A 23537-nucleotide genomic window follows, 5' to 3' on the forward strand; every position below is an offset into this window, starting at 1 on the left:
GCAACCCCAGAGTCGTCTGCAACTGGACCTAATGATCAGGGGTACCTTTTCCTTTACCTTTACTAGGGGTTAGGATTCAGCCTAGAAAGGGACGCAGAGAAATGGCTCAAGCTGTAGCTTTCCTGTTACTCTGCAGGTTCCAGCCCGTAAATGGTATATTTTGGAGCCCGATGTTCTATTTATTTATATAAGAAGGAAAAGAAAACCAAGGGGGGAAAGAAAACAAAGTAACAAACCACAATGATGATATTCAGTCAAGATACAAAAAAGCACAATCTCCTTAAACAGAAGCCCTTAACATCTAGTGACCTGACTGGGGGATTCATCTGGTGTTTGGGTTATCCCAATAGCTGGCTCTGAAAGGTCTAAGGAGTGTGATAGAGATGCAGGTGGTGCTTTTTTTCTTAAAAAAAATGTTTTAAGGGTACTCTCATTTTGACTCAAGGAAACCACCATTTTATAGTTCAAACAGGGGGAAAGAAATACAGTAAATGGACAAAAGTACAAAGATTCACAAAACGTTTAGGGGTATGTGTACCCCTGCGTCCCCCCAGAAAAAAAGCACTGGATGCATGTGAAAAGTGCCATTGTTGGCATCATGGGTGTTGCCAGGATTTTTGTTAGAGGGGAGGCAGAACTGACATGGTCGGTCAGTTAGTTTTAAGTATTTCTATTGTTTTCCTGGCTATGTCTATGGCTGGCATCCTAGATACTAACACTGTGCTCACTTTTTATGGGGCATCTTAACATTGTGAGTACAGTATCTTTTATGTTTTCCCTATTAAGGTTTTCCCCCCTTCAAGATTAAGAAAATCCAACTGAAAACTCAATGAAATGGCTACTTTAAATTCCCTATTTTACTGCCAGTCTGGCCAGTGATGACCTCTAGCTATTTGCTTTGCTATGGTCTATCTCTGCTTATTAGGAATCAAGTCTACCATTTTAACCCTTCCCTTTCTAAATACCATTGCCTTTATGTCTGTTTTTCTCTTCTCCATCCCTGGGGTAAATCCTGATCACTAGTACTCAGGAGACAGGGGGAGGAGATATTATATAACCCAGTGGTGGAGAACTGGATCTGGGCAGCAGGCCAAATTTGTTGACAGAATAATGTCAGTTGGTAGATACTTTGAAGTCACAAGAATTGTCAGGACTTCACAGCAACAGGCAGGGCTTGCAAATAGCCCTGCACAATGCTTTGAACCACCAGTGATCAGCTGGTCAGTGGTGCATCAGGGCTCTTGTGCATTGGTAACTGCATTTCCACCTGTTCCTCAGTGGACAAGTGGGTGTGATTTGGGGAGAAATGCTTTTCAGGTCAAATTAGGATCTAGGCCTAATTAGGCCCACAGACTGGAGTTCCCCACCTCTGATTTAATGCTTCCCCTGCCCCCACAGAAACTCTGGACCCTGTAACACTCCTCTTCCACATCTGAAACTAAGGAAAGGGGAACTTCTCCCTTGGCTACAGAGTTTTAGAAGTCTGAAAGTAGAGTTAATTGTATTTCCATCTTGCGGCAGAGCAGCAATAATTGGATGCTAACTTAATTGCCCACATCTGGAAGCAATTGTTTCTTATTGTAGGTAGAATATAGGTTTTCAGAGGTAGAAACTAATTCTTCTAGCAATAGAAAGAAACTGTCCTGTACAGTAAATACCCCCCTTGCTGTTCTTAATTTTTGTAACAGCTTGCTTGTATTACAGGGTTGCCTATTATTGCAATCATATACAGGTCTACTCAGAAGCCTGGCTGAGTTCAATGGGACTAACTCTCAAGTTAGTGTGTATAAGATTGCAGCATAAATTAAAACAAGTGATGTATTGTGGCACCTTAAAGACCAACAATTTACTATGACATATGCTTTAATTTCAAGCCCATCAACTATCCTTGAGAATATTTTGATTAAAGGCAGAGTGTAAATCTAAATAAATAAATAAATAAATAAATAAATAAATAAATAAATAAATAAATAAATATTGTAAGCATAAACATCTAGACAATAGTTACTGGGTTGTTTATTGTTTTAACAGTCATTTAACTAATTCAGAGTTTTAAGTGCTATACAGAATGCAGGTAAGTCCTAAGAAGCAGTCTAGTAAGTGATGTTCCTGTAGAAACTCCATTGAATTAAAGGTCATTTATGTGGAGGCAGTACTTGGGTAGTAGATATCAATGCTTTATTCCAAATTGGTTTACAATTTGAATAGGTTGGCAGAAGAAAGTCAGTATTACAGTTAATTCTACATTCATTGTTATATATTGGGGTGATGACCCTTGTAATGAGCAAATTTAACATTTCAAATGGTTGTTTTGCTTACGACTCTCTGGATATGATATACCAAGAAAAAACATGTCAGCTTCTTTTCACAGTCTACCAGTAGCCTGTTAAGAGCATCTGCAGATCCCTGCATAGAATATAATAGTTAGCAACAGATGCACTACAGTGGTAAGGCTATCCTTGTCCAGGAATGACTGTAGCTGGGAAACCAGACAAAGCTGGTAAAAGGCACTCCTAGCCATAGATGACACTTGAGCCTCTAGTGACAAAGATATACATATTCAGGAGTAACCCTCATGTTCCTTCAGAGGGAGTGCAACACCAGCAAGAAAGGATAGCTTGGAAACTCAAAGAACCTCTGTCTTCCCAGGATTCAAGCACAGTTTATTGGTCCTCATCCAGTCCACTATTGCATTCATACATGGATCAACAGCTTTCACAGCCTGTTATAGATGTCATGGAGAAGTAGAGCTGTATATCATCAGCCTATTGGTGATATCTTGTTCCAAAACTAATGACTTCTCCCAAAGGCCTCATATAGCACTGGGAAGAGGAAAATTCTGTGTGGAAGTCCATAGCACAAGTTGCACTTGCCCAGTGCAGAGAACCATGAGAACACAGTGCCTCCGATAAACTATCCCATTGAGTGCTTCAAGAGGATACTATGGTCAACTGTATAAAAACCTCTAGGCTCACATTGTCCCTGTCTCTTATGCTAAAGGTAATCTACCAGGGCAACCAAGGCTGCTTCAGCTCTGAACCCAGACTGTAGTGCATCTAGTTAATTAGTCTCATCCAGGAACATTTGCAGTTGCTTTGCAACCACCCTTTGCACCACCTTGGCCAAGAAAGTGGCATTGGTGGCTGGTCTATAGTTATACTCTATTTGAAATGTAATATTAGGAAAGGAACTGCATATAGAAAAGGGTGCTATGCACAGGATCTCCAGCATTCTGGTGTGTGTGTATCTGGCGCTGGATTGCAAATTATGCTAATGTTTGGCTGTTAACACTGGCAGGAATACTGGATTCAGCCCGCCTGTTCCTTCTGAACAGGTGATGGATGCTAACAAAGGTCTTTGATTGCTGGCAGATGTACACTACCTAGAAAGGAGCCAATTTCAGTGCTGCATTTCTTGCTGCTGTGTTTCTACAAAATCGCACCAGGGATCCCTCTATGAGATGAATGTGGGATTGCTCCTTTTGATGTGTGATAGTATCTATCAAGTCTTTTCAAAGAAATGCCTGCTGTGATCAGAAATTCCAGGAGCACTTACCTTAATAAGTGTCAACAGGAAGCTGATTGCTAAATGCATGTAGCAGTGAAGTGTGGTACAAAAGTATGACAAGATTCAGGATCTTTCCTAATACATTCCTATGGTAATTTGGTGAGGAGCACTGAAATATGCATAGCGCTCAGCTGCTGTAGCATACAGGTGCTCATTTAGCCCTTGCAGAGAAGGATGGTTGAGCTTGAGGCTATCTGCTCTTGTATGTGACATTTGAAGCTGCATATGTAATTCTTGCATGTAGCATATGTCCTTCTTGGATAATGCTGCATGGGACATTCAAAAGGAGGTAGTCCATGCCTATTGAACCAAACGTACACAAGTAGCATGTGAAAGTACGAGCAGAAGAAGAAAGGCAAAAAAAGTTAAAAGATAATGCTTGCCCCTGCTTGTTGGTATCTGCCTGTCTTGGGAGACAGTGGAGTGCACCTCCAGGGGTAAATTCAAACTGTGTTAGCAGCACCAAAGTGACCTCTCAGGGACACAGGCCTGGGCAGTGTGTATGTGGGTTCTGGGCTGCTCAGAAGACAAGACCCCCACCACAAGGATATATATGTAGTCCAATCCTATGTGTATGACTCACTGTGGAACTATCTCCCTGATAACTGTCCATTTGATTTTCACCCCTGGAGACATTATAAATTGAAATACTGTATACCTTAGTGGGACTTCCTTCCAAGGAAACCTGCATAAGATTCTGCCTTAGTTGTAAAGCCTCATCCATTAGCTCACAGTGCAGGTGTTATATTTTTCAGGCTACAATCTTCACTTACCTGGGAGCAGGCCCAATTTCACACACTGGGATTTACTTCTGAGTAGACATGTACAGGATTGTGCTATAAGTCTTTCTATTTATATCTTCTGCTTCTACTTTTCCATCCTACCTGTATCCTTTTGATTTGATATGTATAAATAGCATCTTCTTAAATGTTCCAACAAGTTTTAAGCGAGAAATTAAGCATTGCCTGCAATCCTAAATATACTTACTTGAAAGTAAATCTCATTGGACCTAACAGGAGTTGCCACCAAATAATTCTATGGCTGTTATGGTTGTCATTGTTTTGAATGCAGGTGGGAAATGTTTGAAACTGGAAATGCAGTGAAGAGATTTGTTACAATACCTGACAAATAATGTTGGAATTAAGTTGCTGGTATCTAAGGTATTACACAAGATGACTAAGAAGAAAATGATAACCGTTCCTGAACCACCAGATGCACATCCATGGCTAAATTAATGTTTTATCGGGTAAATGGAATAGTTAAAGAAAATACTATTTTCACCTGGCTCCAGCACCTTTGATTTTCTGAGCTAATAAAAAATCTAGTTACAGGTAGGTAGCCGTGTTGGTCTGCTGGAGTTGAAACAAAATTCCTTCCAGTAGCACCTTAGAGACCAACTAAGTTTGTTATTGGTGTGCATGCACACGAAAGCTCATACCAATAATAAACCTAGTTGGTCTCTAAGGTGCTACTGGAAGGAATTTAATAAAATATCTGTTTTATTCTGCTACTGGTTTCCTTATTTATTATCACATCTTCCATACTGGTTAGTTACTTACCATTCCATGCTGCAGGAAATATATGCACAATACAGACTGACATAGCATGCTACGTGAAAATAAAAGACTAAGTAAAAGTATTGTCATTATTCTGTGAGGACCAGACCTGTCACTAGACAACTTGTACACCAGTAAGAGTTTCTGGATGGCCTCCTGCAGGAAAACAGACATGGGGGAAGAAATATTCACTGTGGTCATTGAAAAATGTTCATATGACTGCCAACTGTTGCTGATGACTGTGAAAAACTTTCAGTTTAAAGCTGAATCTATATGTTCATATAACTCTTTCATACATATTGATTATAAAGTCAGAATGAGCAGGTGCTTTTTCAAGGAAAAAGAGATAATCAGACAAGTGAAATTGCTTCCATTTATTTAGTGAACTGAATTAAGATACAGCTTATCACCCTGATACAGCAAGGATGATCTGTTTGCACAGGAAAGTCAATGAGTTACTGGCACCTACTGCACTATTGATTTTTAAGCTGAATAAATTCGGTTAGGATTCAGAACTTGTCTAGCTCCATGGTTAATGTCTCCTGAAAACTCCTTAATAACAGTTGCCTCAGCACTACTGTTTTCTGTCTCCACATGGGAAATGGGATGGCCTACATGGTCTATTTTAAGTTCTCAGTACAGTATTAAAAAAGGGGCTGGATGGCACCCTGCCTTGAAATTGATATTGTTACATGCCAGCCCAATCTCTGAGCAATGCAAGATCACAGGGGTTCCAGGCATGCTTACTCAGGGTCTGTGTTTCCTTTTGGAAATGGGCACAGCTGAGACTGTGTTATCTTTATTGATCAAACTATCCATTCATGTTTTACGATCAAGCCATTAAACTGTTCATTAACTGAGCATATTTTCATTTAGGCAGGCTTAGCTGATATGTTTTGTTGTCCTCGGGCTCTGGTTAAGAAGCCATTTTTACTTGTATCATCTATTGTGTTCGTGCATTCCCTAACTTACAGCTCTCAGCAAGAGCTAGTTTTGCTGGAGAGCCACCTGGGGGAGAGAATGGTGGGTTGTGCAGGTCAGCATCGGGAATATATAAAGGAATATATAAAGGAAGGGAAGTAGGATGCAAGAGGCTTCATAGTCCCTTTCTCACCTTGCCTTAGCTATGTTACTTCCACTGCAGGATCTTAAGAGGCACAGCTTCCTAAAGCGCAAATTACTAGGTGAAAAGGAACAAGTATTAACACCAGTGAGAGGTTTAGCTCCAGGGAGAGCAAAAACAATGCCACACCTGAAGAAGTGTAATAATAATAATAATAATAATAATAATAATAATAATAATATATTTATATACCACCCATCTGGCTGGGTTTCCCCAGCCACTATGGGCGGCTCCCAATAGAATATTAAAAACATGATAAATACATCAAACATTAAAAACTTCCCTAAACAGGGCTGCCTTCAGATGTTTTAGAAAAGCCAGACAGTTGATTATTTCCTTGACATCTGATGGGAGGGCATTCCACAGGGCGGACACCACTACCAAGAAGGCCCTCTGCCGGTTATCTGAATATCGCAGGCGAAAACGCACACACAGCTGAAGCCAAGTCTGCAGATGCACTTTGATGACCTGAAACATTAAACATATATGAATACAATATATACGTACCTTAGTTCTAGACAGTGGTGTTTGGTGCCCCTTGGGAATGGTGGTGCAGAAAGCAGGGATGTCAGTGGTAGGTGGAGCTAACAGCAGGAACAGCCAGAATCAATGACAAGCAAAGCCAGCTCATTCTAGTTTTATCCCAATCCATCATCCTGCCAATCAACTCAGGCTAAGGAGGAGGAAGCTGACAGCCAAGGCCACCCACTGGACTGGTTGTAAGTAAGCAGGCAGAGGCTGTTGAGGGCAGACTGAGGTTGATGGGGCATTGCCCCATTTGAACTAATAGATCAGCCTCTGACATGATTGGGGGCTTCCCAGCGACACCTAATAGACCACCGTGTGAAACAGGATTCTGAACTGAATGGCCTATTGACCTGATCCTTCTAATGTTCTTACAATGCAGAGTTCAGTAGCACACGCATTGTGTTGCTGAGTCATGCAACAGTGTGGAGTAATAAGAGTGCTGGACTATGACTTGGGAGACCAGGGTCCGACTCCTCATTCAGCCATGAAGCTCACTGGGTGACTTTGGGTGAGTCACTGACTTTCAGCTTAACTTACATCACAGGGTTGTTGTGAGGATAAAATGGGGAGGGGAGAACCATGTACTCCAACTGGAGCTCCTTGGAAGAATGTGTGGTATATAAAAGCAATAAATCATTGTCATCGTCATCAAATTAGCACCAGAGTGATGGACTCCTGGACCACAGATCCCTGCCATGCTAATGCTGTAGGCACAGATGTCAGTGATCCAGAAAATATGTGCTGCTGAGCATATGGGACCCCTGCATGATGTTTAAATCTGGCCTTACTCTTTGTGGTGAAAGTGTCCTATGTGACATTTTTTTAATTGTGCATTCATTTTCATTTGTTTGCAGAGGAGCTAGACAACATTGAATCAGGTGTTTTCCCACACTTTCCAGTTACTGACCTAACCTAGAGACTGCCAGATGTTAGGCTATCACTGTCCAGATAGGGGCACAGCTGGGCCACCAGCCGAAGCTGATGGAAGCCACTCCGTGCCACTGAGGCCACCTGAGGGGTTCAAGTGACAGCAAAGGATCCAGAAGTACCCTGAACTGCATTCCTGCTCCTTCAGAGGAATAGCAACCTTCCACCCATCAGCTGTAGGGAACCACCCACTAACAGTTCCTCAGTCTTATCTGGATTGAGCTTCAATTTGTTGGCAAAGAACGCATCCAAAGTGTGAGGAACCTGCCTCCTAACCACTCTAATTGTGAGTACCAAACGGTGGTCAAAAGATGCACTATCACATACATTTCCTTGGAAGCAAGTGACCCCCATTGTGCTTAGTGAACTTCCTTGTGAAATCAAACAGGACCATGGGCATAGACAGGATTTATTGCCGGGCCGGGGGCGGGGGGAGAAGGCTTTATGTGAGGGATGGGGCAGAACCGAGTTATCTGTGACCCAATTGGTAAATTAAAGGTAAAGGTAAAGGGACTCCTGACCATTAGGTCCAGTCGTGACTGACACTGGGGTTGCGTTGCTCATCTCGCTTTATTGGCCGAGGGAGCCGGCGTACATGTGGCCAGCATGACTAAGCCACTTCTGGCGAACCAGAGCAGCGCACGGAAACGCCGTTTACCTTCCCGCCAGAGCGGTACCTATTTATCTACTTGCCCTTTGACGTGCTTTCGAACTGCTAGGTTGGCAGAAGCTGGGACCAAACAACAGGAGCTCACCCCGTCACGGCGATTCGAACAGCCGACCTTCTGATCGGCAAGTCCTAGGCTCTGTGGTTTAACCCACAGCGCCACCCGTGTCCCTTAATTGGTAAGTTAGTTAAGTATTATTATTCATTTACTTGACCGGAGGGCATCTGCCCCCAGTGGCGTAGCGTGGGTTGTCAGCACCCGGGGCAAGGCAAGTAATTTGCGCCCCCTAACCCGTGGATTTGCGCCCCCTAACCCATGGATTTGCCCTAACCCCAGATGTTGCGCCCGGTGCGGCCCGCCCCCCCTGCACCCCCCACGCTACGCCACTGTCTGCCCCCCACCACTACGCCCATGCACAGCCCTGGGCTGCAAGATTCCCAAAAGGTCATGAGAAGTGTGCTGCCTGATCTCATGACGCACACCCTGTTCCTCCCCTTGCAGTGCTATGCAATGCGAGCTCTGCAGCTGTATATGTTGGGATGACTTTTCTTCCCCCCCAGACGAGTTTATCCGGTGGGCAAAAACTTCAGCGCCACCTTCGACGCAGACCAGGCCAGGGACAACAATGGCGCGATGATTTCTTTTCTCCCTCTAATTGAAACGGCCTCATTCGGAGACAGAAATCGTCACCCTCCCTTGGCTCTGTTAGTTCCCGGGGCGCAGGCCTTTTGTTCCTTTGCACTTCATTCAGGAAACAGCTTCTCTCCCTCCCTCCCTCACTTCCTAGAGGTCGCCCTGCTCTCCTCCCTCGCTCTTTCCCGGGCAGCTCTTCTTCGCGCCACCGTTTTGGAGACTCCAAGATTCCTCTCGCCTCCAAGTCTGATGTTCCTCGTTCGCCTGCTTGCTTTGGCTTCTGCTGTCGGGGCGGCGGTGGAAACCGGCCGCTCTCTCGCTCTCTCCCGGGGGAATTCCTTTCCGAGCAGCCGCCGCTGCCCCCGGACCCAGACCGGATTCTTCTTCGGACGGTCCCGACCTTGCCAAGGGACATGATGTGGCCAGGAGCAGCGGATCAGCAAGGCGACGGCGCTTGCCAGGGCGGCTGAATGTCCCGATCCCGCCACCAAAACACACAAACACAGACACACACGCCGCCTCCCCGGAGTCCGGAGCAGGGCAGTTAGTGACTGATGGGAACCTGTAGGCGAGGAGCAGCAGCGGCAGCAGCATGGAGTGGGAATTCAACTTGCTCCTCTACCTGGCGCTTTTCTTCCTCTTGCTCTTCCTGCTCTTCCTGCTGCTCTTCGGGGTCATCAAGCAGCTCAAGAACTCCGTGGCCAGCACGGCGGGCGGCCAGCCCGGGAGACACTCCTTGCGCGAGCCCTGGGGCTTCTTCCGAGAGCAAGCCCTGTGAGGCAGCCCCGCGCCGGGGGGAAAGGGCCGCTGCGCCGCTCCGGCTCTAGGGGGCGCTACGGAGGACCGCTCAGGCCACGACGCCACCGCCTGGTATCCACCCCCCCTCCATCCCACCGGTGGGGAGATACGGAGCCAAGACACAGGTGGGTTTCATCTATTTATTTAAATTTTAAAGAAGGACCTAAATGACAAATGATAGCTTAGTCCAGAGCATGGGACTTTTAGATTCCTGCATTGCAGGGGGTTGGACTAGATGACCCTCAGGGTCCCTTCCAACTCCACAATTCTGTGGGCCTGCGGCTAAGCCTGACTCCCGGCTTCCATCGTCCATGCACATTGGTTATACAGTGGTACCTTGGGTTACAGATGCTTCAGGTTACAGACTCCGCTAACCCAGAAATTGTACTTCGGGTTAAGAACTTTGCTTCAGGATGAGAACAGAAATCGCGCAGTGGCGGCGGCAGTGGGAGGCCCCATTAGCTAAAGTGGTGCTTCAGGTTAAGAACAGTTTCAGGTTAAGAACAGACCTCCAGAACGAATTAAGTTCTTAACCCGAGGTACCACTGTACTGGCATAGGCTGATGGGAGTTGGAGTCCAGCAACGTCTGCAGTGGGTTACTGACATAGTGGCATAGGAGCCAACTCCTTGGGGCTTAGGGGGCTTCGCGCCCCAATAAAATATTTGAGGGGGCTGCCCCCCAAAGTTGATGGGCATTGCCATTCAAATAGTGTGCGTGCAGCACGTCATGTGATCGATTATGTGGGGTGGGGCTTACCTCCCCCCCCCATATTTTATTTGAGTTGGCACCCTTGCTGAGCAGTGCTTAGATATGGGGAAGGCTGATGCTTCAAAGACATGCTACATGTTCTCCCAAGTCAAATTGTTGGCGGAAGCATTGGCCATCACAACAGAACTTGCTTCCTCATGTCAGCTTCCTACCTGTCAAATGGGGCAAGTAGCATCCTACCTAAAAAAAAAAAAGTTGCTGTGCAATTTGTTTTTTAAGTTTACCGGCAGCAGTAGAAATCTGTATACCAGTTCCATCGGTAGGCCAGAGCCATTCTTTAGTTACATCATTTAAATTGGCTTTCGTAACTTATCTCTTTTCTGGCCTAGCAAATCTCTTGGCAAAAATAATTCTGAATCAAGTCACAAGTTAAGTAAAGTGATTGACCTGACTGAGAAAACTATTTGACATAACAGCTGGGAAAGGGGCGGGGAGGGAAAATCCTGAACAGACTACATAAGTAATGTATGTGAGGTGTTTTAAGCACTCAAAAGTAGATTGCATTGACTAAATGTTTCCATTGCTGCATTCTCTAAAATCTAAATCCTACTGCCCATCAATTAAAAACCTAACAATTCCCCATCTCTTTTTTTCTGTTTTCCATCCATTCCTAGTTTAACTGTTTCGTTTTTGTGGCATCATCCATACATGCAATACTTCACAATAAAATTTGACTACTTTCTGCATTGGCTTGGCTCTGAGATGCACTTCATAATAGCATGGGTCAAAATAGGTCCTTTGCAACATGTTCATCTGTTTTGCTTTCCTGTCACAGCACACATACCCTCTTATCATTCATTTCCTTAATCCAGTATAGCACAGACGGCTAGCATATGTGATCGTTAGCCAACCCTGAGCTGCAGATGGCTGCATACAGTGGTGGTGCCTCATGCGCACTCTCATGCGCACCTCTTGCATGAACATCCACCACACAGAACACACATAAAGGTAGAGAGACCCCCTTTGGGCATTATTTCTTCTCCATGAAATTATTGATGTAGTGATGACTGGGGAGGGCCAATTTGTATCCCTATCATCACAGTGGGCACTGCCCACTCTAGTATCTTTTATATTTCAGTCTTTAATGCTGCCACCAAAATTGATGGGGTCTTGGCAGGAGAAAAGGAAAAAAATGCTTGGGGGTGGCTAGATCAGATCCCTGACCTGGTGGTTAATCATTCCTGCTGTACAGCTGTGACCTTGCTCATAGCCAGGAGATGAGCACACCAATGCCAAACTTAGAAGAGTTTTCATCAAATATGAAAGCACTCTGCTACACTGCTTTTCTCATTAGAAAAGTTGAAAAGATTACAGCTTCCTGTCACTATTAGACATGACTAACTTTGAGCTTGGCTAAAGGGTTCAGCCTCTGAACTTCTTTCCACTTCACTACAGAATTATTATAGCCCATTCCACAAAAAGCTGCACCATCCCAAATGAAGCCCAAAGAACATCTGATTTTTTATTTTTTATTAATTTGTATTTCAGAAGTTCTTCATGTCTCTGACTGTTGTTGCTGTGTTTTTTTTGTTTTGTGGGTGCCCTTGTAAAGAAGCTCAGAACTGCAGAGTCTTTGGATTTGAATCGAGATAATTTTCAGAGGGTGTGTAGGGATTTCTTGCGTCTGTCTGCAGTTTGGAGAGGAGCAGACGTAACAGGTCGGAGGCTAACAGTTGTTTGGGAGAGAAAAAATGGCATGCATGGTTAAGCGGTTTCATCTGTATGCTGCAAATGGCTCATGACCACTCTTAATCTTTGAAAGTTATGACTGGACTGTTAATCTTCTGTAAGGAAGCTTGTAGGCAAGTTTGGATAATGAGCTCAGTGGCTGCATTCTGACAATCACAATTTGCACCTCGGTAATTTGTAAGTAACTCAGCAGCTCTCATCAAGTGTCAAGCCTAATAGAAGAAATCAGTTACCCAAGTCTTCCCAAATTTCCCTTGGATAACTGATGCATCCTACCACAATTTTCAGCACCAGCTATCAAGAGAGGACTGGGTGACCCATTTCTTCCATAAAGTTTGAGACCTGGTGATGATAGCTGCACCCGGGTTTGGCACGTAATTACTGAGGTGCAAAGGTTATCTAGATAACATTGTAAGAAATATATTGCTTTCCTAAATGTGTGATTCCTATTGTTTCAGGGGTCAATCTTAAAAAGAAACCTGGGGTAAGACTTTTAAAAAAATTCACTTCATCAAATCTGGCCCTATGGTGCATCCAAAACCTGTCTGTTGCATCTAAGGTAATTTAACACATATATGAGCAGAGATACACTGTTGACCAGTGAACAGGCTCTTAACCTTGAATGTGGACAACCTGGTTTTCAATGCCAGCTCTGCAATGGATTCACCCACTGGCCTCCAGCAATTCATTGAGAAATCTCTAAAATGGAAAGCAATGCAACATCATAGGGTACCTCTTAAAAACATAACAGAGCTGTGTTTGGCCGGACCCGAGCAACCATAAGTAATATAGACAGTTAAGTAGGCCCAGGGATTTTTTTCAGCTGGAACTCATTTCTGGCACCAATAGTTGCCATTGCCATTCTAAGAGGTGTTCGTGCTGAGTTCTGGCACCTCTTTTTCTAGAAAAATAGCACTGAGTAGGCCAATTTTGGACCAGAGATAGCCATATAAATGATGCAAATGAAGTATTTAAATCTGAGGGAACCCCCAAATATGTTGCCATTTCAGACCTTCAAGGCTGCTGACCAGACATAACCATAGTTCTTTATTGTGGAAATAATGAATCAAAAGTTACCTAAAGTATAAGTCGTGACGGTTTATGGCCAGCTAGACCGTAAAAAGCAAAATGACTGCCAACCTGAATAGATTCCCCTGTGTTTCTGGGCTGTGCTGGGTAATGGAAAGTTCAGTTGAGTTCACTGTTCAGTTTTAATGCTTTTGCCTAGGAGATGCTATGTGCTGTTATCAGCTGCTAATTACTAGAACAATATTGATCAAATATAGGAAAAAGAGACAAAAACAAAAGGGATAAGGGGGCTTGGCTAACTGACAATTGAATGGAATATGATGACAAGATTTATAAAAGCATGAGGGTTGTTAGGGACTCAGCTAGTTATCAGATCTAATTCCCATTATCTCAAGATAAATTTTGGTGAATTGATTTAATTAATTTAATTTTAGATCATGCCTAAGTTGCCTAGCAGGATCCTGATGGTGCCTCACAGAACAATACCAATATTATAATATCTTATGTGAAACATAATTAACTAATGACATTATTGTTCAAGGCTTCTTGTTTCTTTTTTACTTTCTGATCATCCACTTCTTGCTACTGGAAACAACAACAATTGAAGGAATAGCAATTTCAATGAGAGATTTTGCAAACCATTCCCATATGGCTACCTTGGGGCTGGTTGTAAAGGATCCAAGGGATCATACTTGATGTTATATAGTGCTGATCAGTACACATTTTACCTGCCCTATTGTATTTATACTTGAGGTGGTTAAAGAAGGCCAGGTGTATTATACTTGATTAAAGGGTGACAGAGGGATTGCAGTCTTTATTTCTGAAAGCTGAGCTGGAGAACTAGTCAACCGTTCCAGATTAATTATATGTACAGTGGTACCTCGGGTTACAGATGCTTAGGGTTGCAGACGCTTCAGGTTACAGACTCCGCTAACCCAGAAATATTACCTCGTGTTAAGAACTTTGCTTCAGGATGAGAACAGAAATCGTGCTCCGGCGGCACGGTGGCAGCAGGAAGCTCCATTAGCTAAAGTGGTACCTCAGGTTAAGAACAGTTTCAGGTTAAGAACATATCTCCAGAACAAATTAAGTTCTGAACTCGAGGTACCACTGTATTTGGGAGACTGAAGTTGCTGACGTTGTGTGGCCCCAGCTGCCTCAATTGCTGTGGCAAAGCAGTCCATGTGGGGCTTGTCCACACTTGTGCCATGCCTAGAAAGCACATGACAGAATGGTTTTCCGCTTGATTTGTGCTTTCTAGGCATGAGTTCAAGCGGTTTCCACCTTGCTCAGCTCCTTTCCAAGGGAAAACCCGCTCTTTAGTAATAGATTGGAACAAATGGCAATCCGAGTAAATACATGAAGCACTGTTTGCTCTGACTGAGTGCTAAAGAGTGGTTTTCCTTAGGGGGAAAGCAATGGGATGAGGAGTTTGGATTTGATATCCCGCTTTATCACTACCCGAAGGAGTCTCAAAGCAGCTAACATTCTCCTTCCCCCTCCTCCCCCACAACAAACACTCTGAGAGGTGAGTGAGGCTGAGAGACTTCAGAGAAGTGTGACTGGCCCAAGGTCACCCAGCAGCTGCATGTGGAGGAGCAGAGACGCGAACCCGGTTCACCAGATTACGAGTCTACCGCTCTTAACCCCCACACCACACTGGCTCTCACTGGGATGAGAGGAAGTGCAGGTAAGCTCTTGGTCTCTCTATCGAGGGGATTAAATTCATTCTAGCCTGTCAAACATTACTGATTCAGCCCTATGGCAGAGAGAAAGGGAGAGGCATGGGGGGGTATGGTAAGCCTCACCCTGCATAATTGATGACAAGATGATACACATGCACACCATTTGAATGGCAATGCCTGTCAACTTTGGGTGGCCATGGCCTCCTCAAATATTTTATTTGGGGAGCACAGGGACCTTGGCCCCTAGGAGTTGGCTCCTATGAAGATGCAAAGCATACTCATTCATTCACCTCTCTCTCTCTCTCTCTCTCTCTCTCTCTCTCTCTCTCTCTCTTTCTCTCTCTAGAAACCTAACCTGAAGTTTACAGAGTGACCAACCTGATATGTCTTGTTTACTTTCAGTGTGCTGCTAATCTACAAAAGACATGGTGTCAATGATTTGCTCAGTTGAGATGGACTCCTCTGTGCCACTGGGCATTAGGACAGGAATGCCATATTACTTGTCCTGGAACATAATAAGACTATGCTCTTTGGAGAAAGGCAATCTGCTTGAAAAGGCAGCTGTGCTTGGAGACTGGACAAGTTGTGGAGTCAACCAATAATGGCCATGCAACGTAGCAAAACTGAATGTGTTTTAGTGGTGAACTGCAACCTGCGTTTTAAAATGCCTGTCATGTTCTTTGTCTTTTTCTTATTTGCCAATCCCCACAAATCTGGTCAGCCCATAAATAGCCTTTCTCCTTGGGAGTGTGTCCATGAGAGTGGCTGAGCGGCAGGCATCTCTTTAGATCGCAACATAAACAAGACTACAAATGCATCATACAGCAGTAACTTGGTATTCATCCATCTCCTCCCACCACCCAACTTCGATTCTTTTGTTTTGCAAATGAAATTTGTACTCTCTTGTGATTTATGTTTTTGGTCTTTCTGGAAACACTGAACTGAAAGGATGACACTTATAACAAGATTAAAGGCTGCTGACCTTCACCACTGATGGTGAAGAAAACAGAAATCCTTATTTAATAATTATTCTAAAAGACCCATTAAGCCAGAACATCAATCATCTACTCTGCAGAGCTTACAATGACTTTAAACTACCATCCTGTAGTGTTTCATATACACAATCAGGCAGCTTTTGTGTTATTGAATATGCTAGCTGTTTTATGATACTCTATATGTCAAAAGACCAGCTCCCATCATACTCAAGGATTATCATAAAATCCATCATGGGACTATATAGGCAGAGGAGAGACTAAAGTCTAGTAAGGTAAAGGTAAAGGGACCCCTGACCATTAGGTCCAATCGTGGCCGACTCTGGGGATGTGGCGCTCATCTCGCTTTATTGGCCGAGGGAGCCGGCAAACAGCTTCCTGGTCATGTGGCCAGCATGACTAAGCCACTTCTGGCAAACCAGAGCAGCGCACGGAAATGCCGTTTACCTTCCCACCGGAGCGGTACCTATTTATCTACTTGCACTTTGACGTGCTTTCGAATTGCTAGGTTGGCAGGAGCAGGGACCGAGCAATGGGAGTTCACCCCATTACGGGGATTTGAACTGCCGACCTTCTGATTGGCAAGTCCTAGGCTCTGTGGTTTAACCCACAGTGCCACCCACGTGGGTTAAAGTCTAGTAGCAATACATAATTGACCTGTGTGCCAGGGATACCTGGCATGTGCCCTTCAGATGTAGCTGGACAACTCCTAGTATCCCTGACTATTGGCCATGCTGGCTAGGGCTGATGGCTGTTGGAATAATAATGATACTGATAACAATTTTATTATTTGTACCACTTGACTGGGTTGCCCCCAACTTGTGGAGGGTACTAAATGGGCTACCTCTTCTGTGTTCCCTTCCCCCAGTAATGACTTTTCTGGTAAAGGGGGCCTGTTTTAGGTGAATATACTGAAATTCTAAGAACACACCTCTGTGCAAAAGCTGGTCAAGGCTATAATTCACATTCCATTAAATTAAGCAGAGAAACTTCCATTGGGTTATAGAGGAGCTGGGAAAGCGTCTTATGAATGTTTGTCTTTTTTGTATTGTTTTTTAAAAATAAGTTTGTGCTCTTGATACAAAGTCTTGTGAATTGTCATAACGTGTGCCTTCCTGTAAACACGAATAAAAATCCACAGTGATGTGTGTGTGTGTGTATATATATACAGTATATAAAAAACAGCCTTAAGTTGCCATCATCTAGTGATTGTGTTTCATGCTCTGTTGTGTCAGCATTCATTGTTAGGCTTAACTGCCTGTTTTGTGATCAGTTTATTACAGTCAATTAATGAGAAAAGCAGTTATCTTTCCCCAAAATTCTTTATTAAGAGCATAAGAAAAGTCGTGCTGGATCAGAGCAGTGGCTCATCTTCCCAGCATCGTGTTTTCACAGTGGCCAACCAGATGCCAATGGGAGGCCCACAAGCAGTGCCTGAGGACAACAGCACTCACTCCTTATGCAGTTCCCAGCAACTGGCCTCCGACTGTGGAGCTAGACCAAAACCATCGTGGTTAGTAGCCATAGATATCCTATACCTCCGTGAATTTGTCCAGTTATCTTTTAAAGCCATCCAAATTGATGGCCAGCACTGTGTCTTGTGAGCGCAAATTCCATAGTTTAACTATGCACTGTGTGAGGAACTAGTTTCTTTTATCTTTCCTGAATCTTTCAACATTCAGCTTCGTTGGGTATCCACCTGTTCTAGTGTATGAGCGAGGAAGAAAAGCTTTTCTCTATCCACTTTCTCCTCCCATGTATTATTTTATACACTTCTGCCCTGTCACCTCTTACTTACCTTTTCTCTAAACTAAAAAATCCCAAATGAGGTAACTTTCCCACATATGGGAGTTTCTCCAGCCTCTTTTGGACCAACAATTGTGTATGGACATAGCCAACTAAACAAGAAAGGATCTCAAGGTCATAGATGTCCATGCAACAAGTGGATAAAAAGCTTGTGAAAAAGATTACGGGTCTTTCCCTCAGTAAGCAGTTGAAGATTACACAATCATTTCCAAGAGAAAGCGGAATAATTTGGGGGGAATAATGGGTGGGATTCACCTAACAAGCCCCACCAATGGAAGTTGTGCACAAGAGTTTCCACTTGCGCAATGGCACTTCCTCCCCTCTGTCCTCCCATGCCTCCGAAATTGACTTTGCGGGGTGGGAGAAACCCCCCCCCCCAGGACAGTTTGCAGGGGGAGAGGGAATCATTCCACCTGACAAGCTGATCAACTTGGAGAGATGAAACATTTGTAAGATGTTGAATTCCACCCAGTTGATCAACCACTAAGGAAAGTAGACCATATCTCGTAAGTTTCGATCAAACAATTGCAGAAACCATTTTGTTGTTGTTGTTGTTTAGTCGTTTAGTCATGCCCGACTCTTTGTGACCCCATGGACCAGAGCACGCCAGACACTCCTGTCTTCCACTGCCTCCCGCAGTTTGGTCAAACTCATGCTGGTAGCTTCAAGAACACTGTCCAACCATCTCGTCCTCTGTCGTCCCCTTCTCCTTGTGCCCTCAATCTTTCCCAACATCAGGGTCTTTTCCAGGGAGTCTTCTCTTCTCATGAGGTGGCCAAAGTATTGGAGTCTCAGCTTTACGATCTGTCCTTCCAGTGAGCACTCAGGGCTGATTTCCTTAAGAATGGATAGGTTTGATCTTGCAGTCCATGGCACTCTCAAGAGTAACTCAGAGAAGCTATAAACTATGCCGAGCAGGAACCTTTTATATTACTGCAAACATCAAATGCTACAACGGAGCAGCTCTGTGATAGAGAAGGAGGTGGGAAACAACCAACCAACCAACCAACCAACCAACCAACCCCTTCAGAGTAGCCACAGCAGAAGTTATTAGAAGGGAACTTTACTGGTTATGGATAGGTATGAATTTCTGCTCATACAAGTAAGTATATAATAATCAATGAGATCCCAAGTTCCTGTAAAGGCAAAATTTACATTTGTCTTGCCCTGCCCCCTGCCAGGTTGTAGAGAAAGGAACCTGGCCCTGAATCTGAAAAAGGTTCCCCACCCTGATTTACAGGCTCACAGTAGCCCTTGCAGGGGATAGGGGCTCTGTAATTGTACCATGGGGTTGTGTGTCTGGCCTCCACACGGGGGCACCAACTTTCCATGAATGATTCTTCTACACAAACTCTGGCTTTAGTTGTTTTATTCAGGCATTATACAGTGGTACCTTGGGTTACAGACGCTTCAGGTTGCAGACTCTGCTAACCCAGAAATAGTACCTCAGGTTAAGAACTTTGCTTCAAGATGAGAACAGAAATGCTGTGGCGGCAGCAGGAGGCCCCATTAGCTAAAGTGGCACCTCAGGTTAAGAACAGTTTCAGATTAAGAATGGACCTCCGGAACGAATTAAGTTCTTAACTCGAGGTATCACTGTACTTGTTGAGCTTTAAGGGAAAAAAAGGTTAAGTACAATGAATGCAAAGGAGGGAAAACAAATTAACAAATAAACTAAAACCAAAACATAAACAGCACAGCTGATTAACCCTGGTAGGTAGCTGTAAGGAAACAGGGAATTATCTCAGGCAGAAACCTCTGTGTTCTGTGCACATCCTTTTGGAATCCTTTTGTGAAGAAGTGCAGAGTGATTGCAGACAACGCTGTTCACGAAATGATCCATGCCTTTACAGCTAAGAATGAAACAAAAGGTTCCATTCATGAAATAAGTTGCTTGCTTATATTGCAACATGTGATGCTCTGAGGCAAAAATCACATTTAATGTTGTGATACCATTGTGGAGTTAATTCAGTTTACATAGCTTTCAGTCACATAATCAGTGAAAGTGATGAAGTCTGCAGAGAAATTTGCTGGTCACATCAGCCTCTTACATCACTTGATGTATTCCATCAGTATTATCGCTCTTGTTTGTGGATGTGAAGCTTAAGAGTTAATCACCACGAGTTGTTATTATCTGTCATGAATTTTCTCTGGTGACATTCCTTAGGGGAGACATTATCAGTTGCTGCTGCTGCTGCTGCTGCTGCTCCTTATTCCATTATGGCTGCTAAATTGGTCAATATTATCTTACTATATCATTTCGATGCTTCATCGCTCCTCTTCTGCTTATTTCTTAAAGCCTCTTCATGAAATAAAAAAATAAAACCCCTTGGCCCAGTGTGCATCTCCAAGCTTCTCTAATTGGGTGATTGTTTATGAGACACACTTCTTTCCCTATTGGAATGTGAGTGATATTTCTACATGTGCCTTGATTATCTTCAATGAATCTATGTATGGGAGCTTTGTGGAGTTTTGCTAATACTATCCAGAAAGAGAGAGAAATCTCCAGACGAAACACACTGCGTCAAGCCAATTAAGCAGACTCTGCTGGACCATAGAAGGAAAGAGAAACAGACCATAGCTATTTGCTTTCTCTTTGGTGTTAATTATCTCGAGATATTGAATACTGGATCCTAGAGACGTTTAAATGATCCTTGTAATTGGGGTATGGATTCAGACCATTAGAATTTTTCAGGTTCGTTTGCTCTGTTCTTTCTGCTTGATGTTTCCCTTTCATGTTCCTTTCTGGCTTCTCTTCTTCAGGGCCCAGACGCCGCTGTTATGAATTCTTAATATTGGCAATAGATACAAACCACATCCCAATGACTAGAGAAGTTAATGTTACTGAGAACTTGGGTTCAATTATATTGGCTAGTGTTCTAAGAGCAGGTCAATCCTCTGCATGTTTACTTGGAAGTGAGATTTGCTGTGCTCAATGGAACTTACACCCAGAGGTGCCAGCTTGCGAGGGCAATTGGGGGCTGTCGATGCACACAATGTCAGGATGTCGGGAGGAGCTGGGTGTGGAGCTGAACGCAGTGACAGCACAGCTTCAACGGCTGGCTCCTCTCCCTCCTGCCATACCCACATCACTGGAAAAGCTCATCCTCCAGTCGAGTCCTCCAATGATGATTAACGTCCTGGGCCTCTGATAAGGCTCCAGACACGTTCCCTCATTACACAGAGTATCCAGCAGCAGGGAAGGACGAGAAAATATGAGCTACATTGCAAAGAGTTTTAATTCTAGTTACGCAGACAGAAAAGAAACATCCTCTCTCTGTGAAAGCAGAGAGCAACTGAACAACAAAGGAACAGGAAACCAGTAACATCACATCCGTCTCCTGTCCTCCTTTTTTTTGGAATTATTTTTTATTCATTTTACAATACAAAAATATAAAAACACATAACACAATTTTTCACAAATACATTTTTTGGAGTTCCCTCAGCTCTTCTGCAAATCCTCCGTTTTAGTCCTTCTTCCGCATTTCTTAATCTAATATTGCCTTTTATTAAAAACCTCCTCCCTCTTATTCCCTTTTTTACAATATTTCTAATATTATTTTCACAGAGCCTCTTGCAAACCTACAAACGTTAATTGTTCATCGCAAATACTTTTCAAATACAGTAGTCTACAAATTTACTCCAGTCTTCAGTGAATCTGTGGTCTCATAGGCCTCGGATCCTTCCTGTTAGTTTATCAAGTTCTGTGTATTCCATTAACTTCATTCTCCATTCTTCCATGGACGGTAATTCTTCTTGTTTCCATTTTTGGGCTAGCAGTATTCTTGCCGCTGTTACTGCGTATAAAAAAAGCTTATAATCTTTTCTATTTATTTCATTTCCTACCATTCCTAACAAAAATGCCTCTGGTTTCTTAACAAATGTATATTTCAACATTTTTTTCAATTCATTATATATCATTTCCCAGAAGCCTTTCACCTTCTTACATTCCCACCACATATGATAAAATGTCCCTTCCTTTTCTTTACATTTCCAACATTTATTACACACTTTATACATTCTTGCTAACTTCACTGGTGTTATATACCATCTATATACCATTTTCATAACATTTTCTTTTAACGCAGTACAGGCCGTAAATTTTAACCTTTCGTTCCATAGTTTTATCCATTCATATAACTGTATATTATATCCAAAATCTCTAGCCCAATGACGCTTCAGGTTACAGACTCTGCTAACCCGGAAGTAGTACCTCGGGTTAAGAACTTTGCTTCAGGATGAGAATAGAAATCGCGCAGCGGCGGCATGGTGGCAGCGGGAGGCCCCATTAGCTAAAGTGTTACCTCAGGTTAAGAACAGTTTCAGGTTAAGAACGGACCTCCAGAACGAATTAAGTTCTTAACCCAGGGTACCACTGTACATGCTTGTCCCAGATGTCACCAGAGCCTGCCTGGAATTTAATAAGAAAACTGTACCCATGTGACCCCTAAAAAGTTCTTCACTATTTTACAATTTGATAGAACAATGTTTTAAAAATATATAGGACTATTTTGAGGGCTAGTCTTTTGTGTTTTTGCTTCTGTTTGGTGTTGTCCCCTTTTACCTGTTACAGAGCTTTTCTGCACCAAACTTTACAATACTGTAAAGTGGCAGCGGCCATGAATTGAAGGGGTGTAGATTCCAGCATAAGTGTTCTGCTCCCCTATGCCACCACCATCATGCCTACAAGTGCTCCATTCCATCAATTCTGCTGGTGTACCATTCGCAGAGGAATGGCTCTGTGAGCTGAATGGGGCATTCCATCAGCATCTCTCTCATGGTGGTGCTGCATCCGCCATTCTGCTGGGACAGCACTGCTTCCTTCATATACTATCAGCCCTTAGTTGTGGAGCATCAGTGTACGATTGCAGCATTAGAGGTGCTATTTTCGGGGTGGGATTTCTGCAAATGGACTGCCTGAGGAAAAGTTTCATTGTGGTTAGCTGGAAAATACAGATTCACTGATTCATCCAGGCGTCATCCCACACAAAGCCACACCAAGAATTCTTCTTCAACATGTCCCGGTCTATGATTTGCTCTTTCCAGACTTATTCATAGTCTTCCCCTTCACTGTGCTTGATCTCTTCCGCTGTGCAATTCATGTTTACATTCGGTCAAAACAGAATGTAATTAATCCAAATGGATGTAACCAATTCGAATGGACATTATGTAGCTCAGGATTCGATCATGGTACTACTTGAACATGTCGACTTTGGAAATATGCTGTGTAATTCCCATTGAACAAAGTATTCCATTCAGCTGGACCTCAGCATGTCTTACTTTCTCTGGATCAGGGCTTTGGGAAAACACAAGTAGGAGCCTCAAGCTGCCCATGATGGAATGTCACAGAGTAAACATCCGCAAGGTAGAAGTCCTTAAAGTATGTGTATTGCTAATTCTAGCATAAAGAATTGCACAACAACTCATGTGAAGGTTTATACCTTCTGATTCATAGATTCCACACTACTTAAACACACCAGTGGCACAGGACTGCTTGTTGGTGCCCGGGGCGAGTGCATGTGTGTACCAGGCCAGGGCAGAGCACACTTGCCCAGCCCTCGCCCTCGCCACTTGGCAGATGGGGGGGGCAGGACACAGAGGGTGCTCTTGGCAAGGGCAGGACATAGGATGCTCTTCACCCTCCTCTCTCATCAAGCCCCTACGTCTGGAGCCAGACAAGGCATGGGGAACTCTGTGGGGGCATCTGGTCCACCCCCCCCCAAAATTCTGTGCCTGGGGCCTTGGCTATATCCATACTATACCACT

At 43.7% G+C, this 23537-nt stretch overlaps 1 protein-coding gene and 1 long non-coding RNA gene across 4 annotated transcripts; both read left to right on the forward strand.

Moving 5' to 3' along the window:
* The first annotated feature begins 8199 nt into the window (after nucleotides 1–8199).
* Nucleotides 8200–17166, forward strand: LOC310742632. The gene is made up of 2 exons (XR_014538630.1): nucleotides 8200–8298; nucleotides 16390–17166. It is a non-coding gene; the product is annotated as an uncharacterized lncRNA (long non-coding RNA).
* On the forward strand, nucleotides 9185–17106 carry SMIM43 (small integral membrane protein 43). 3 transcript variants are annotated; one of them, XM_083572045.1, is made up of 2 exons: nucleotides 9185–9925; nucleotides 15376–17106. In XM_083572045.1, the coding sequence occupies exon 1, from the start codon at nucleotides 9595–9597 to the stop codon at nucleotides 9778–9780; it is 186 nt and encodes a 61-aa protein (XP_083428171.1). In that variant the 5' UTR covers nucleotides 9185–9594; the 3' UTR covers nucleotides 9781–9925; nucleotides 15376–17106. The 3 variants fall into 3 exon arrangements, 1 of the variants encoding a protein (XP_083428171.1); XR_014538461.1 differs by lacking the exon at nucleotides 9185–9925 and adding an exon at nucleotides 14847–14978; XR_014538462.1 differs by lacking the exon at nucleotides 9185–9925 and adding an exon at nucleotides 14860–14978 and having other exon boundaries at nucleotides 15320–17106.
* Nucleotides 17167–23537: the final 6371 nt, after the last annotated feature.

The sequence above is a fragment of the Podarcis filfolensis genome (assembly GCF_964270895.1).
Source record: "Podarcis filfolensis genome assembly, chromosome: 9".
Lineage (NCBI taxonomy): Eukaryota > Metazoa > Chordata > Lepidosauria > Squamata > Lacertidae > Podarcis > Podarcis filfolensis.